Source organism: Quercus suber, unplaced genomic scaffold, assembly GCF_002906115.3.
Source record: "Quercus suber isolate HL8 unplaced genomic scaffold, Cork oak 2.0 scaffold_818, whole genome shotgun sequence".
Classification (NCBI taxonomy): domain Eukaryota; kingdom Viridiplantae; phylum Streptophyta; class Magnoliopsida; order Fagales; family Fagaceae; genus Quercus; species Quercus suber.
In genome coordinates, this window is record NW_027070248.1 from 23,381 (window position 1) to 37,951 (window position 14,571).

The following is a 14,571-nucleotide window of genomic DNA, read 5'->3' on the forward strand; positions in this document are numbered from 1 at the left end:
TATTTTAACTTTACCTTAATGTTATATATCATTTGAATTTACTTCCATCCGTTTAGAATGAGGAGGCCATTAAATGTCTCCTCAACTCAAAATAACATAGTTTTTCATAAAATAAATATTTTCAAATATGGTGGTTGTAGGATGGTAGATAGTGGGCGTAAGGGCTAGAGGTTAGGTTGATGAATTTTGGGTGAAGTGGAAAACAATTTACGAAAAGTGAAAGTATAAACCAATTTCCATCATAAGTGTCTTTATTTTATTGTCAATAGGAAAACAATTCTCGATTGACCAACATTTTCAGTAGCCCCAAATACCCTTAAATGTGGAAAATATTTTTCTAAAATCAATTTCCATAGAACCAAACACAACCTAAACATTTTATTTTAATTTTCTTATTCTAATCAACTTTATTTTTCTTATTTTTATGGTTTTTTTTTTTAACATCACCTTTACATTTTCCCTTTGATTTTCTGCAAAAACAAGCACAAAAAAAACTCCTTATTATCAAATCTAAAATCGAAAAACCATACTCTATTCCCCTTCCATCCAAGCTGATCGCTAGTCACAATGCCCAACCAATTTCCCTTTGTGTCAAAATTCGATGCTTCACTCTCTCTCACCTTACTAATTCCCTCTCAATCTCAACCTCGCAATACATTACATATAACCCATCTTTGTAAACGAACCATTCAGGTCCACACCACACCATCAATGTGGGAGCTGAATCAAAAGCTTGAAGAAAAAGTGCAAGCTCGAGAAAGCTAAACCCCCCTATCCAAATGGCTGTTCTATTACCATCCCTGTTTTTTCATCGATATGCCTACTACTACTAGTACCATCCCTCTTGTAACCACTAACGTTGTCACGTCCAAGAAGCGTACCGCTGTTACTATCACCTTTAAATCCTCCAAACCCAAACAAACCAAACATATAACTCGATAGGGAAGAGAAAGTGTGCGTAAAGGAGAGAGAAAAATGTGTAGAAGATTCAAACTTTCCCTACAATTATTTTATATATAAAGAAACTTATGGGTAATTAAGAGGTATATATCGTCCATAAGAGTCATCCAAAGGATCCACGTCCAACACAGTTGCCCAGGAAAGAGGAAAGAAGTAACACCAAAAAGGAGAAATGTCGTTTAGAATAAAAAAAAAAAAGTCATCTATAGATGAAAGACCATGGACAACTAACACTTAGTAAATTCTAAGGTGTTTTTTACAAACCAAGAACAGTTGCACCACAATCCACTATTTTGAAACGTGTGGTGAATTCTCCAAAATTCGCTCCACTCTCCTCACAAAGTCCACACATCTCCCATGATGTAAGTGACACCTAACAAGTAGACTCAATCCAAACTCTCTATTAAAGGGACCAAGCCTCACCAAACTATGGTATGCATAACTATTTATCCACTTCTTATACTTGAGTCCTTGAGAGAAATATTAACTTAACTGTCAAAGGGTCTTTGGTTGGTTCCATTCCGGTCACCTTCGATAGTCTTTCTTTCTTTTTCATGTTGTTGATCCACCATTGAGTTCAGAGCATACGACCAATTGATTTCATACATCATCAAAAACAAACATACACATTTGGTTCTCCATATACCTTGAGAAAACCAAAGAAACCTCAACCCCAACTAACCCAAACTGTGACACAATTAAATGTAAAATAATTTTTGGTAACCCGACCCAACCTATCAACCCCTACTTTTAGCCATTAAAGTTTGGGCATGATTTCATTTTGGCCCTTCATATTTGATTCTATTTTCATATTGACTCTCTTATTCATTCTTGTTAGTAATATGACCCTTAGGAGTCCCTTTATGCTTAAATATTTTATGAAATACTGTTTCTAACTTCTAAATTATTGAGGAATGCAAGAATATCATTTTTATAGGTAGGGAAATTTTTTTTGAACAATCATATAACTAACGACAATGAATGATAGAGCCAAAATGAAAATTTTAAAACAAAAAATGAATAAAATAAAGGTAATCCCAAACTTCAAGAGGCAAAAGAGTTTATAATTAGTTTTTAATCCAAATGATCTTTTGATTTTTTTTAAAACATTTAATAATAGAATTTTACTTTAGAAGAATTATATTTTAATATTCAATTTATATTATATTATTGAAATATTTTTCTTTACATATAATTCTCGAACATGCAAAAGACTATTATATTTAAAATTAGAATTTTGATGATTTGTTTTCATATATGAAGGTGTTATAAGGATTGTTAAATATTAGTATTGATATTCCATGATGAATATATTGGAATAGATGTGGAAGCAGAAGTATGAAGTATAGAACACAAGAACACGAGGTTACATGATTCAGCCTTATGGCCTAAATCTATAAAGGAAACCTTTAATAATTATATCTTTAATATATAAGAGTGTAGTACAAATTTTGTGTTACAATAAACCATAACATGTGTATATATAGTAGACTAAATCTTAGACTAATACATTTCTAGTACAAATAGGAGACTTAGCTTATATACAAAGTAGGATTGAGTTTGAGTTTATTACATTGAACTAATATATCTCTAACAAGGATTATTGATGAAAAGAGATGAAGGTTGGTGTTTAAGAATGCCATGGTTGGATGGAAATGAGATTACATTAGGTTTGGTACTTGCATGAGAATGATGGATGGATTGAATGGGCTGTGACTTCTTTTAAGGAATCTATACCTCCAAGAGAAAAATAAATAAATACTAGAAAGAAACTTGCACAAAGGCAAAAACTTGTTTATACTTCAATAATTATGAGATAAAAGTTACGAGTTGAGTACTTATACAAGGAATTGCTCCATTCTTATTACTTGTTCATTCATCACATGTTCTACCAAAGATTTAAAATGTTAATAGATCACTTCCAAGAATTTCTTTGTTGCTTTAAATTATTTTTGTGATCTATTTTTTAGTTTTTATAAAGAATCGGTGTTCCATAATGTGCATCTGTCATATAACTTAAAGTAATGCATGTTCTTTTATTTTCTACTATCTATTTTATTATTTTATTTTCTACTATCTATTTAATGCAAGTCCTTCGTTTTGCTACCCGACAAGATTGAGCTGAACTTAAATCTAACTAAACTTGTCCTATATACACCCCTAATTAAGCTGTTCATGCCACATGCATAGTTAATAGTTTATATAAAATAAAATTCTTGCCCGATAAGAATTTTAAAACCCAAATTTTTCTGTGGATTGAGATCCCCTTTTTTTTTTTTTTTTAAAAAAAAAAAAATTTAATTTGCAGTGCAAATTTATGACAATATTTTACTTTCTTGCTCTTTTCAAGCTACCAAAAGCAGTTTTCAATTTAAACCCTTCATAGTTCATCCCGTCAAACCGTGTAATACCAGTATCCCACGCGGTATGCAGCAGGGGATCTCAATCTCTAGCATGTTGGCGCGTTCAACGCTCCTTTTGAACCGGAAATTTCTTCCCCACTGCTTTTATGGAAAATTCCTACACTTATTAATAATTTCTTTGTGGGCGCCTTTAATGAAAAGAAAGAGAAAGTTATTGCCTTGTACTCATTTCTCACTAGACGTTTAACACGGTTGCATCTGGTCTTACGATAAATAAAATACGGTTTGCAATTATCTACAAATAAAAGTAGTCACAATCAATTTTAGGTGTGTTTGGTACATATGTTTTTATTCTTTAAACAATATTACACTTCTTTTCACATACTTTTTTATTTACATATATTTTTACATATATTTTCAATTTTTAAATATATGACCCAAAACCCCTAAAATTCTTGATTGACCACAGTTTCAAAAATCAAAATGCTATCACACGCTTTTTCAGTTTTCACTAAAAATATTTTGTGTGTGGGCCTGTGGGTCCGTGTGCACTCTTCCTCTCCGTAGATATTAAATACGCTTGCATTCATTCGGGTTAGAACAAAAAATACGGTTTATCCTCTATCTTCTTGTCACGCTGTGACACATTTAGGAAAATGTTTAAAATATTTTTACAATAAATTTTAGGTTATAATAATAATTTATTACTGATTTTAATTTAAACTCACTACTAAAAATTACAATTTTAGCCACATCGTATTACTTAAGATTTATTAAAAAAATATTGTGAAAATATTGTAAACTTACTATTACTAAAATAGTGGAATCCGCGTGAGTTATGACACTTTGTGCAGACGTTTAATACGCTTGCATCAGGCTATATATATATACATATCTCCAGTCTTAGAAGGCAGTTCCTATTAAAAAAAAGAAACTAGTTCAAAATGCTAGAAATTGGCATGAGAAGAATGGAGACAAGGCATTTGATGGTGCCATCATCCCATGCAAAAATCGTTAATGAAGTCCTAAATTATTATGCTTCACAGATTGCATGTATTTTTATGACTTTCCCCTCACGGTTGATATTGTACGCTTCCTCCACCATGGTCACTATCCTTTTGCATCTTCCACACGAGAACGACAGCGAAGACGGAAGGTGGGTTCCAACCGTGGTCTTCAAAGATCAGCCAACGGCATACAACGCGTTCCTAATCTCCATAATAATTGCGTTTACGGGAGCCTTTTGTGCTATGTCGGTCCAACACAGGCCAAGAGTGGAAAGCTTTTGCAGGGTTTCTGCCTTGCTTTCGTTGCTATCTGCCTTATCGTTGTTCTGCTTTGCCGTAGCTTCTTCGGATTTCTGGGGCGTATAGGCCAGACTCACTAAATCATTACGTCTATGGGAGGAAGAAGGTGGAGGTCATGGCGGTGTGGTTGACGCTGCCCTGCCTGTATTGTACGTGTTTTACTTTTTGTTTGCGTCTAGTTCAATTCTACCGTCGCCGATGATGATTGATCCGTATTAGATACTGTAATTTTTTGTATTAATAATATATTTCTTTCTTTTAATTAAAAAAAAAAAATCATGAGTTATGGGTGGTACTACAAGTTTTACTTCATTATTATTTGCACATTATAAACTGATGTGGTTATCTTTATGTATATTTATATTCATAAAGTTAGTTATTGCATTTTGTATTGTTACATTATTATTTTCACATTATAAACTGATGTGGTTATCTCTTTGTATATTTATATTCATAAAGTTAGTTATTGCATTTTGTATTGTTAAAAATACTCTTAATTTAATTAATTTATCATTATTCCAAAAACATATAAAAAAAAGAGGTTAAAACAGTAAATGGACTAAAATTAAAAACATGAAAAACGAAAAACCTATGGGTGAAAACTCTCCACAATGATTATCACAAAAAAAAAAAAAAAAAAAAAACTTCGCACTGTTTCTAAAAAAAAAATAAAAATAAAATTCCCATTACCTCCTACATAGCCAAAACCACCCCCATCTTCTCCTTAAAAAAAAAAAAAAAAAAAAAAACTGTAAGTTTTCTATTAAAAAAATATCCAATCCTAATTCTACCCCCCCCCCCCCAACCAAAAAAAAAAAAATCTATCCCACCTTCTAAATAAAAACCACCCACCACTAGCGAGTGTGGCTCAATAGAAGGAAACCCTCAAAAACTTCATTTACTTAAAGGTTCGAGTCCCAGCTCATGCAACTTTGGGTCGTAGGTTGTTTTGGCATTTGATCCAAGCTATCTAGATGGTATAAAATGTGAGTGTGAGTAGTGGTATTCCTTGTTGGGTGCTGGTGGTACCCTTGGGCTTACCCAAATTGTACTTAGAAGCATAAGGTAATGATTACACATGTGATCCTCCTTTGTTTTGTTCCTCCAAAAAAAAAAAAAAAAAAAACCACCCCACGTTTTCTATTTTTTTTAAAAACCATACCTCATATCACATCAAAAAAAAAAAAAATAAATAAAAACCCACTAAACCAATTGCAACTTCCTGAATAATATATATATATATATATATAATCATCTTCATTTGTTCCTCTCTTTCCCTTTCTAATGTTGTGGTCCCTCAAACTGCAAATCCACAATATTCCTTTAGTTTCTTTTTCATTTTTTCATTCTATTTCTAACGGAAACTATTTTCTTCTGCACTCTCTAAGAATTCTTCTCAGTGGTCAAACATTTTCCTGCCAAAATTGTAAGCCTTTGAACGAAATTTATATTCTACTTTCTCAACTACATATATTGTGAATGGATAATTTTATGACATTTGTAGAAAATTTGGTTATGAATGTAAAATTATGAGGCTAAACCTAAAAAAAAAAACCCTCATCACATGCGCGAAGCGCATATGATAAGGCTTGTAAATAAGAAAGAGTCCATTCAAAATTCAGTTATTAGAAATTGCATATTATGCTATTTCGGTATTTTTCCGTGGAAATTTTAAATTAAGAAGAAATAAAAGTTTTGGTTATATAATCAAAATAATTTTTTTCTTCACATTACAACTATATTATCGTAACGTCAACATTACAACATTTGGTTCATTTATTTGTACAAAACATTACAGTAATGTAAGATCACCAAAACATTCACGTGACTATAAATCATTGTAATGTGATTACCTTATTGAATCATGGTAATCATATATCACTTACTCATGAGAATGATTAAGGGCCCGTTTGGTAATGTTATTTTAGCAATGTTATTTGTATTTTTTGGAAAGACATGTGGGTGAAAAAGTGTATGAAAATACGTGTAATGTTATTTAAAAACTGAAAACTGTTGTTTAAGTTGTGGTATTAAACACCTCCTAAAATACCAAAAAACTTTACAATATCCCCAAAACCTCTTAAAAGACCAAAATACCATTGGAACTACCAAATAACTAAAATACACTCTAAATGCCCAAAATACTCTTAAAACCACCAAAATGCCCCCTCTAAAACCTAAAAAACTATCATAATTAATACCCCTAGTACCTCTAAAATAACCAAAAGAACCCAAAACCTCAAAAAGACCAAAAATACCCTTTGAACCACCGGATGTACTTGGAAAACCCCAAAAAATGGAGGAAAAACCAGAGTGGAGCAAGGATTGAATGTTACTACTCCGAGAAAGACCGTATTTGATGAATACTAAGAAAAGATACAAAGTGAACTTTATGCTACCTTTTTCAGTGTACATTTTCTCTATTCTTCTTCTCTACCTAGTACGACCAGCTTCCCCTTCTTTTATAGTACAAGAAGGGCATCTAGATTACATGCTGGTGGCAACTGGCAACATTCTAGTGGTGCACTAGATACGCCACTATAGGAACAACCATGTATTCCTTAATCTGTTGTTGGAGAGAGAGTCAGAGACAGAGACAGAGAGAGAACAACGCTGGGCATGATCATGAGTGGACATGGTCATGGGCTGTCCTCCTTCTGTACCAATGAGAGCTTCCACGAGTATAATGCCTCTGTCCCTACAGCTACAGGCAACTAGCTAGCCAATGAGAGTGTTGACTCGGTCTCCTTTGGGGAATGGGGGTTGGACTTGGACTGCTCATGATACTGCTCCAGGTATAAGGCAACAGTAAGAAGCACACCACGAGAATTGGAAGTCTATCTAAATGGGTAAAAAAACTGAGAGGATAGAAAATAATAAAATGATAAAAAAATGGAAAGATATAAAAAAATTTTAATTTTTCTTCTTTTTGTTTGGTTGAGAGTAAAAAAGTGGAGAAATTAAAAAAGTAAGTTTATATAAATTTATCCATATACTATTGTTAAAAAATGATGGTCAATTAAAACAAATAAATGACAAACAACCAAAAAAATAAAATAAAAATCACCCAATTCATTAAAAAAAAAATCATGTCCCAAAAAAAAGAAAAACCATGTTTAGTTAGACAAAGGAAGAAGAAGAAGAAGGAGGCAACGCGGAGGAAATCCCCAAAAAAAAAAAAAAAAAAAAAACAAGAAGGTTTGACAACAATCAGAACACTTAAAAAGTTTATGAGCTTATTTTCCCTTTCTTTACCTGTTAAGTGCTACTAGAAGACAGAAATTACTTCATACAGTACATACTATCTTATATATTTGCTTGCAAAGATGCATGTCATATATATACTAATCAGGAAAAATAAAAAAAGATTGCATGTCATATATTTATATAGAGAAGAAGGTTTTTCTTGTAGTTAACTATCTATGACCAGATTTTTGTTTCCAAAACTTCTGAATGTCCAACTTCTTGCATTCATGTCAAGGTGGTACAATCTGGTTTAAGTCCATTTGTAAATTCATGACAGTATCTCTCTGAGGCAGATAAAATTTTAAGCATGCATTTTAGTACGTTAAATTTGAAAAACAGTTCTCCCTTTCCTTCAAATTAAATGTAGGAAACTATAATACATAGTACTAAAATAGAACCATGATATTATAATAAAAATAATATGGCATGTGGAGAATGACACACCTGGGGAATATTATAGCCGTCTTCATAAGTATTTTGTCCAACAGGATTCCCAGAAGCCTCATTCTCATTTTTACCAGGTGTGCCACCATATGGACCACCTACATTTATATTATAATTGATACATATGAGTCATCAAAAATACGAAACTTAAGACAGCCAGAACCTTTAGATGAAAATAGTAGAAATACCAGTTCTTCTATCAGTGTTAGCACTATTCGATAACTCTGCTCGAAGCTTCTCCAGTTCCTTGGACATGGTAATGTAGTTTTGCTCCATCAGCTGAAGCGACTCAAGGTGGTCATTGTACAATTTTTTCTCATAGTCATAAGTTGCCCTGCATGAGTAGAAAATTATGATTTTTCTTTTTCATCTAGAACCGAACATCAAAAGAGAAGACATATGCATCATGGTGGACAACAACTCCAAGTCTCCAACAGAGGTAGTTCAGCTCTTGAAATCTTATAGAGCAATGTGGGTCCAAGAATTATAATGTCCAATCATATACTTTCTTTATTAAAAAAAGAGAAAAGGTCCAAGAAATAATAACTTGCTATAGCACTTCTGCAGGGAACTTCCTACACCTCCAATTAACATATTATTTAAATTAATTTAATTATCAGTTTGACAACTTCAAGTAATAGACACACGTATAACCTGATTTCAAAACTGCTTAAAAAGGGAAACTTTTCAAAACCTGAAAAGTTGAACTGAGATGCCCATACACTAAAATTATTCATCTTCCTATTGTTTGGTGTAGTGGTAAAAGTCTTGGGTAGTCAAGCACCAGTGCAGAGGTTCAGTTCTTCAAAGTGGCTACTTTAGGCAGAAACATTAAAGGGTAGGACCATATCCAGATCTCCCCTTCCAGTTACCCAATTTAGTAGGAACGAAGTTGAAAAAATTGGATAATAGCCTTCAGGCCATCGATTGAAGACGATCTTGAAGTTTCTATGAGACAGCCATAAAGAAGAGCATTACATACCTACAGTGCTGATATTCCCGTCTGAGGCTCTCGAGTTCTGAAACAAGAGCAGGAATCTGCTGAATATCTGAGTGAGCCCTCTGAAGATCTTGAGACAATTGCTGATGTCTGGCAAGAAGTTCCTGCCTTGCTACAACCAAGCCCTGGGCCTCTGCTCGTGCCTGCTGTAACTCTAACTTAACAGGCTCTGCTGATTGCAGTTCAGCTTCCATCTTGGCAATCTTGTCCATATGGCTCCTCATTTGTTGTTCTCTCTCATCCTTTACAGCTCCTATTTGAGCATGCATTATCTGCAGCTCATGCTGTGCAGCAGCAAGTTCTTGTCTCAAGGCCACATGGGTGGCAGCAAGCCTTTGGTTCTCTATGATAAGTCTCTGCATCTCCATGTGCTGTGCTGCTAACTTCTGTTCCATAACTTCGGGGGGAGGTATCATATCAAAAGGAGGAAAGCCACCTGGTGGAGGATGTATGCCATGACCATATGGCTCTGGATGTGCCATTGCAGGGCCTGGAAGAGGACGCCTTAGATGAGGAGGTGGTATTCGACCTTTGCTTCCCATTTTGAGTGGTTAATTTTAATCTGCACTAAGAAGTATAATTAATAAGACTACAGTATAACAGGGTTATCATAATGTAACATAGAAAAGTATTTACTTGAAAGATGATTTTATGCCAAGTGAAGTCAGTAGAAACAGAATAGCAATGCAATTTTGATAATTTATTTCAAAATCAAGACATTTAAAAACCAAGAAATGCATTACTCAAGTAAGCAGTAAGTATAAAGAATTTCACTGCAATAACTACAAAATATAAAATCTGAAGAAACTAAAATATGGAAGTCTGGATGTCTAGATGAAATAAGATGGCGGGGAAAATCTAATCAAGGGAAACGTTATATTAACTGCAGTGGAGTCAAGATTGGAGCTCAACGAGACAAACTAAGAAAGATGAAAGAAAATTTGTTTATCTGCAAACATGTCCAGACCATATGGGATCAAAAACACGTATTCAACCCAAATCATCAAAATAACTTGTCTTTTGATAATACTACTTCTAAGCACCTTTTGTTCTTGGCCAATAGCCTTGTAGCACAACTAGTTGACACCTATGGTATGTCCAGGACATCTAGGGTTCAAATCCCCCACCCCCGTTGTAACTATCGAATTATCATAAAAGCAACTTTTTTATAAGTAAATAATTTTATCAAAATCTGAAAAAAAGTGTGATCCCAGTACACTAGCTGTATATAACAGGAAACACAAAAGACAGGAAAAATAAATAAATCTGAAAAAGAAAACAACTATGAAAAACTCAAGGAGGCCAAAAAATCTAGGAACCCTCAATAAAAAATGACGTAGGCACTAGGCAGCAACTTCCACTCATACAAGGACTTCAGGAATATATATTTCAGCTTGGTCACGCTAAGTTCTTCACCCTCAAAGAACCTGGCATTAACTTCTTTCCAAATGCACCACAAGACAGAATGGAACTACTTGTCCTTATTGTGTAAAATTTAAAGCTGAAGTGTAACATATTGTAATGTGCTGTTCAAGAGGTACATGAGTTTTTTTTTTTTTTTAAATTATGTTTTGAGTCCTTTTTTCTATTTGGTTCAAAAGTTCTCGATTGCTTTTCACTATTATTAGGAGTACTGGTATTTCTAGGAAATGGTTATTAGGAGTCCTAGTCTTTTTCTAGGTATTGACAATAGCCTATAAAAGTGTCTTTATGTGTTCAACAAAATAAAAAAGTGAGATTTTAATAAAACTCCAACGGCTTATTTTAAGCTTTGAGGGCATGATTGCCTTCCCCCACCTAAGAGTAACTGTTTAGATAACCTGGGTGTGATTGCCTTCTCCCACCTTAAGAGTAGTTTCTTAGGATAACCTGGGTGTGATTGCCTAGAGTTTTGTCTTTAATTTTTTTTATAATTAATAAATTTTATTGAAATCAAAAGCGTCACCCCAAGTACACAGGATGTATACAAATGGGGACAAAACAGTCAATCATGCAAATTACAATGGTCTATCAAATCACAAATTTAATATAAAGAATAACAATCCACAAGAGACATCAAATTTATTTTAAGATCAGGCAAAGTTTTTTCATAATCCTCAAATAGCTAGTGAATGCAGAAACAGCTATCAAACAAATTAAAGATCCAATAAACCCTTAAACATCAAACCTAACTCAAGAACCCTTCAAAATCTGCATCAAGAAACCTAATCTAGTGCTGAATTCCTAAAAATCCTACATCAAAAATTGGTATCAAAGCCCATTCAAGCTTCTGTCTTGCATCATTAAGTACAACTTGCCAAACTTCTTTCTAAAGTTCGGATAGGCATTTCGAAATTTCTCCTGTATTCAATGCACATTTCCAAGAGTTCCCAAAGTTCCAATCTCGCCCAATCTTACTTTCCTCGACTAAAACCCCAAATTTACGCATGTGTTGCTACATGCTTTAATAAATTCACTTATACCCAGTTGGTAACACATTATCAAACCGCACTTATTTTTGAAAGTAAAGCTTTTTAAAACCTCATTCTTTTCTAGGTACATCTTTTTCAAACAACCCCATTTAAAAAAGAAAAAAGATGAAAAAAAATTTAATAGATTTTTACTTTATTTTTTCTTGTTTTTCATATGAAGGGTTTGTCGAGTTATTTAGATAAAAGGACAGAACTTTTGACAAACAACATGTGGGCACTCGAAACATCAAACAACAAAAGATAAGATTGTTAAACTCTGTATGTTATGACATTGATAAGAATAAGAAAAAAAATAAAAATAAAAACATAATAAAAATCTACGGTAATTGATAGTTGATAATGATGATGAGAATAAATAAAAGTTGAAGTCAAAAGTATTAGGGTATGTTTCAGAGAAGATGACGACGTCGTTTTTCAGCTTACCTGAGGAACCGGAAATCGATTGGACGATGATGACTTAGGAGAGAGAGAGCTTTGGGGTTTGGGGATTTTGTTTGTTTTCTTCTTTCTTAACGCAGCGAAAGAGAAAGAGCAGGAGCAAGAGGAGCAATTGCCTCTTTGATTCTACAAACTGTGAAAATTGGCACTATGTGACCCGGGTGAGATCACAAACGGCGTCGTGTTCAACCCCCTTTTGAACTTTAGTGGAATTGTAGCTTGTATTTTTTTTTTTCCCTAATTGAGCTTCTTCTATAAATCTAGTCATCACATTATTAATGGTGATTGAATTTTGATATTATAGTTAAGAAATCTTAAAACGTATATTTANTAAAAAAAAAAAAAAAAAAAGAGGAAGCAGAAGAAGAAGGCAAAGCTCAGCGCAGGATAGGAAAAGAAAAAAGAAAAAAAAGGGAGGCAAAGTCCCAAGACAGCACCGAAAAAAAAAAAAAAAAGAAAAAAAAAAGAAGAAAAGGAATTGGTTGCACATGGACAATTTTCTTCATTAAGTAGTCTCATTTTCTTCTTTCAGTTTTCTCTCTAATTTGGAGAGAAAACTTTTTGGTGAGTTTGGAGAGAAAACACCTAGCTCTACCATTTATTTTTCTTCCTCCCCACCTAACCAAACACACTCCAAAAAGTTTTTATTTCTATTTTCTTTGTTTTTAATCCACCCTATTTCACCTTTAAACAAACACATCCTAAGTAAAACGGGTAAGCAAAATGCATAGATTTGAAAGATTAATGCTATCAAATATAGTGAAAATCAGATACAATCACTAACTTTTTCCAAAAATTGGTGCAAAAGAATGCCTCACATTCATCTCCTAAGGTACATTGTTTGGAGGTACCACATGTCCACTTTACCAGACGCACCATGTCCCAAAATTCTACTCCCTTCAACAATACACGAAGAAATCAGATCCTATCACAAGAGACATCTATGGAACATGACAATGCATTATCTGCAGCTCATGCTGTGCAGCAGCAAGTTCTTGTCTCAAGGCCACATGGGTGGCAGCAAGCCTTTGGTTCTCTATGATAAGTCTCTGCATCTCCATGTGCTGTGCTGCTAACTTCTGTTCCATAACTTCGGGGGGAGGTATCATATCAAAAGGAGGAAAGCCACCTGGTGGAGGATGTATGCCATGACCATATGGCTCTGGATGTGCCATTGCAGGGCCTGGAAGAGGACGCCTTAGATGAGGAGGTGGTATTCGACCTTTGCTTCCCATTTTGAGTGGTTAATTTTAATCTGCACTAAGAAGTATAATTAATAAGACTACAGTATAACAGGGTTATCATAATGTAACATAGAAAAGTATTTACTTGAAAGATGATTTTATGCCAAGTGAAGTCAGTAGAAACAGAATAGCAATGCAATTTTGATAATTTATTTCAAAATCAAGACATTTAAAAACCAAGAAATGCATTACTCAAGTAAGCAGTAAGTATAAAGAATTTCACTGCAATAACTACAAAATATAAAATCTGAAGAAACTAAAATATGGAAGTCTGGATGTCTAGATGAAATAAGATGGCGGGGAAAATCTAATCAAGGGAAACGTTATATTAACTGCAGTGGAGTCAAGATTGGAGCTCAACGAGACAAACTAAGAAAGATGAAAGAAAATTTGTTTATCTGCAAACATGTCCAGACCATATGGGATCAAAAACACGTATTCAACCCAAATCATCAAAATAACTTGTCTTTTGATAATACTACTTCTAAGCACCTTTTGTTCTTGGCCAATAGCCTTGTAGCACAACTAGTTGACACCTATGGTATGTCCAGGACATCTAGGGTTCAAATCCCCCACCCCCGTTGTAACTATCGAATTATCATAAAAGCAACTTTTTTATAAGTAAATAATTTTATCAAAATCTGAAAAAAAGTGTGATCCCAGTACACTAGCTGTATATAACAGGAAACACAAAAGACAGGAAAAATAAATAAATCTGAAAAAGAAAACAACTATGAAAAACTCAAGGAGGCCAAAAAATCTAGGAACCCTCAATAAAAAATGACGTAGGCACTAGGCAGCAACTTCCACTCATACAAGGACTTCAGGAATATATATTTCAGCTTGGTCACGCTAAGTTCTTCACCCTCAAAGAACCTGGCATTAACTTCTTTCCAAATGCACCACAAGACAGAATGGAACTACTTGTCCTTATTGTGTAAAATTTAAAGCTGAAGTGTAACATATTGTAATGTGCTGTTCAAGAGGTACATGAGTTTTTTTTTTTTTTTAAATTATGTTTTGAGTCCTTTTTTCTATTTGGTTCAAAAGTTCTCGATTGCTTTTCACTATTATTAGGAGTACTGGTATTTCTAGGAA

The 14,571-nt window shown here is 33.7% G+C and overlaps 1 protein-coding gene across 2 annotated transcripts; it reads right to left on the reverse strand.

The window, feature by feature from the left end:
• Positions 1-8,266: 8,266 nt before the first annotated feature.
• LOC112017878 (protein FLX-like 2) lies at positions 8,267-12,441 on the reverse strand. 2 transcript variants are annotated; one of them, XM_065767530.1, is made up of 4 exons: positions 12,215-12,441; positions 9,303-9,887; positions 8,509-8,654; positions 8,267-8,418 (listed from the first exon to the last, which is right to left on the reverse strand). In XM_065767530.1, exons 2-4 carry the CDS (start codon positions 9,860-9,862, stop codon positions 8,282-8,284), a joined length of 843 nt encoding a protein of 280 aa, XP_065623602.1. In that variant the 5' UTR covers positions 9,863-9,887; positions 12,215-12,441; the 3' UTR covers positions 8,267-8,281. The 2 variants fall into 2 exon arrangements, with proteins under 2 accessions (XP_065623602.1, XP_065623601.1); XM_065767529.1 differs by having other exon boundaries at positions 9,303-9,882; positions 12,215-12,440.
• Positions 12,442-14,571: the final 2,130 nt, after the last annotated feature.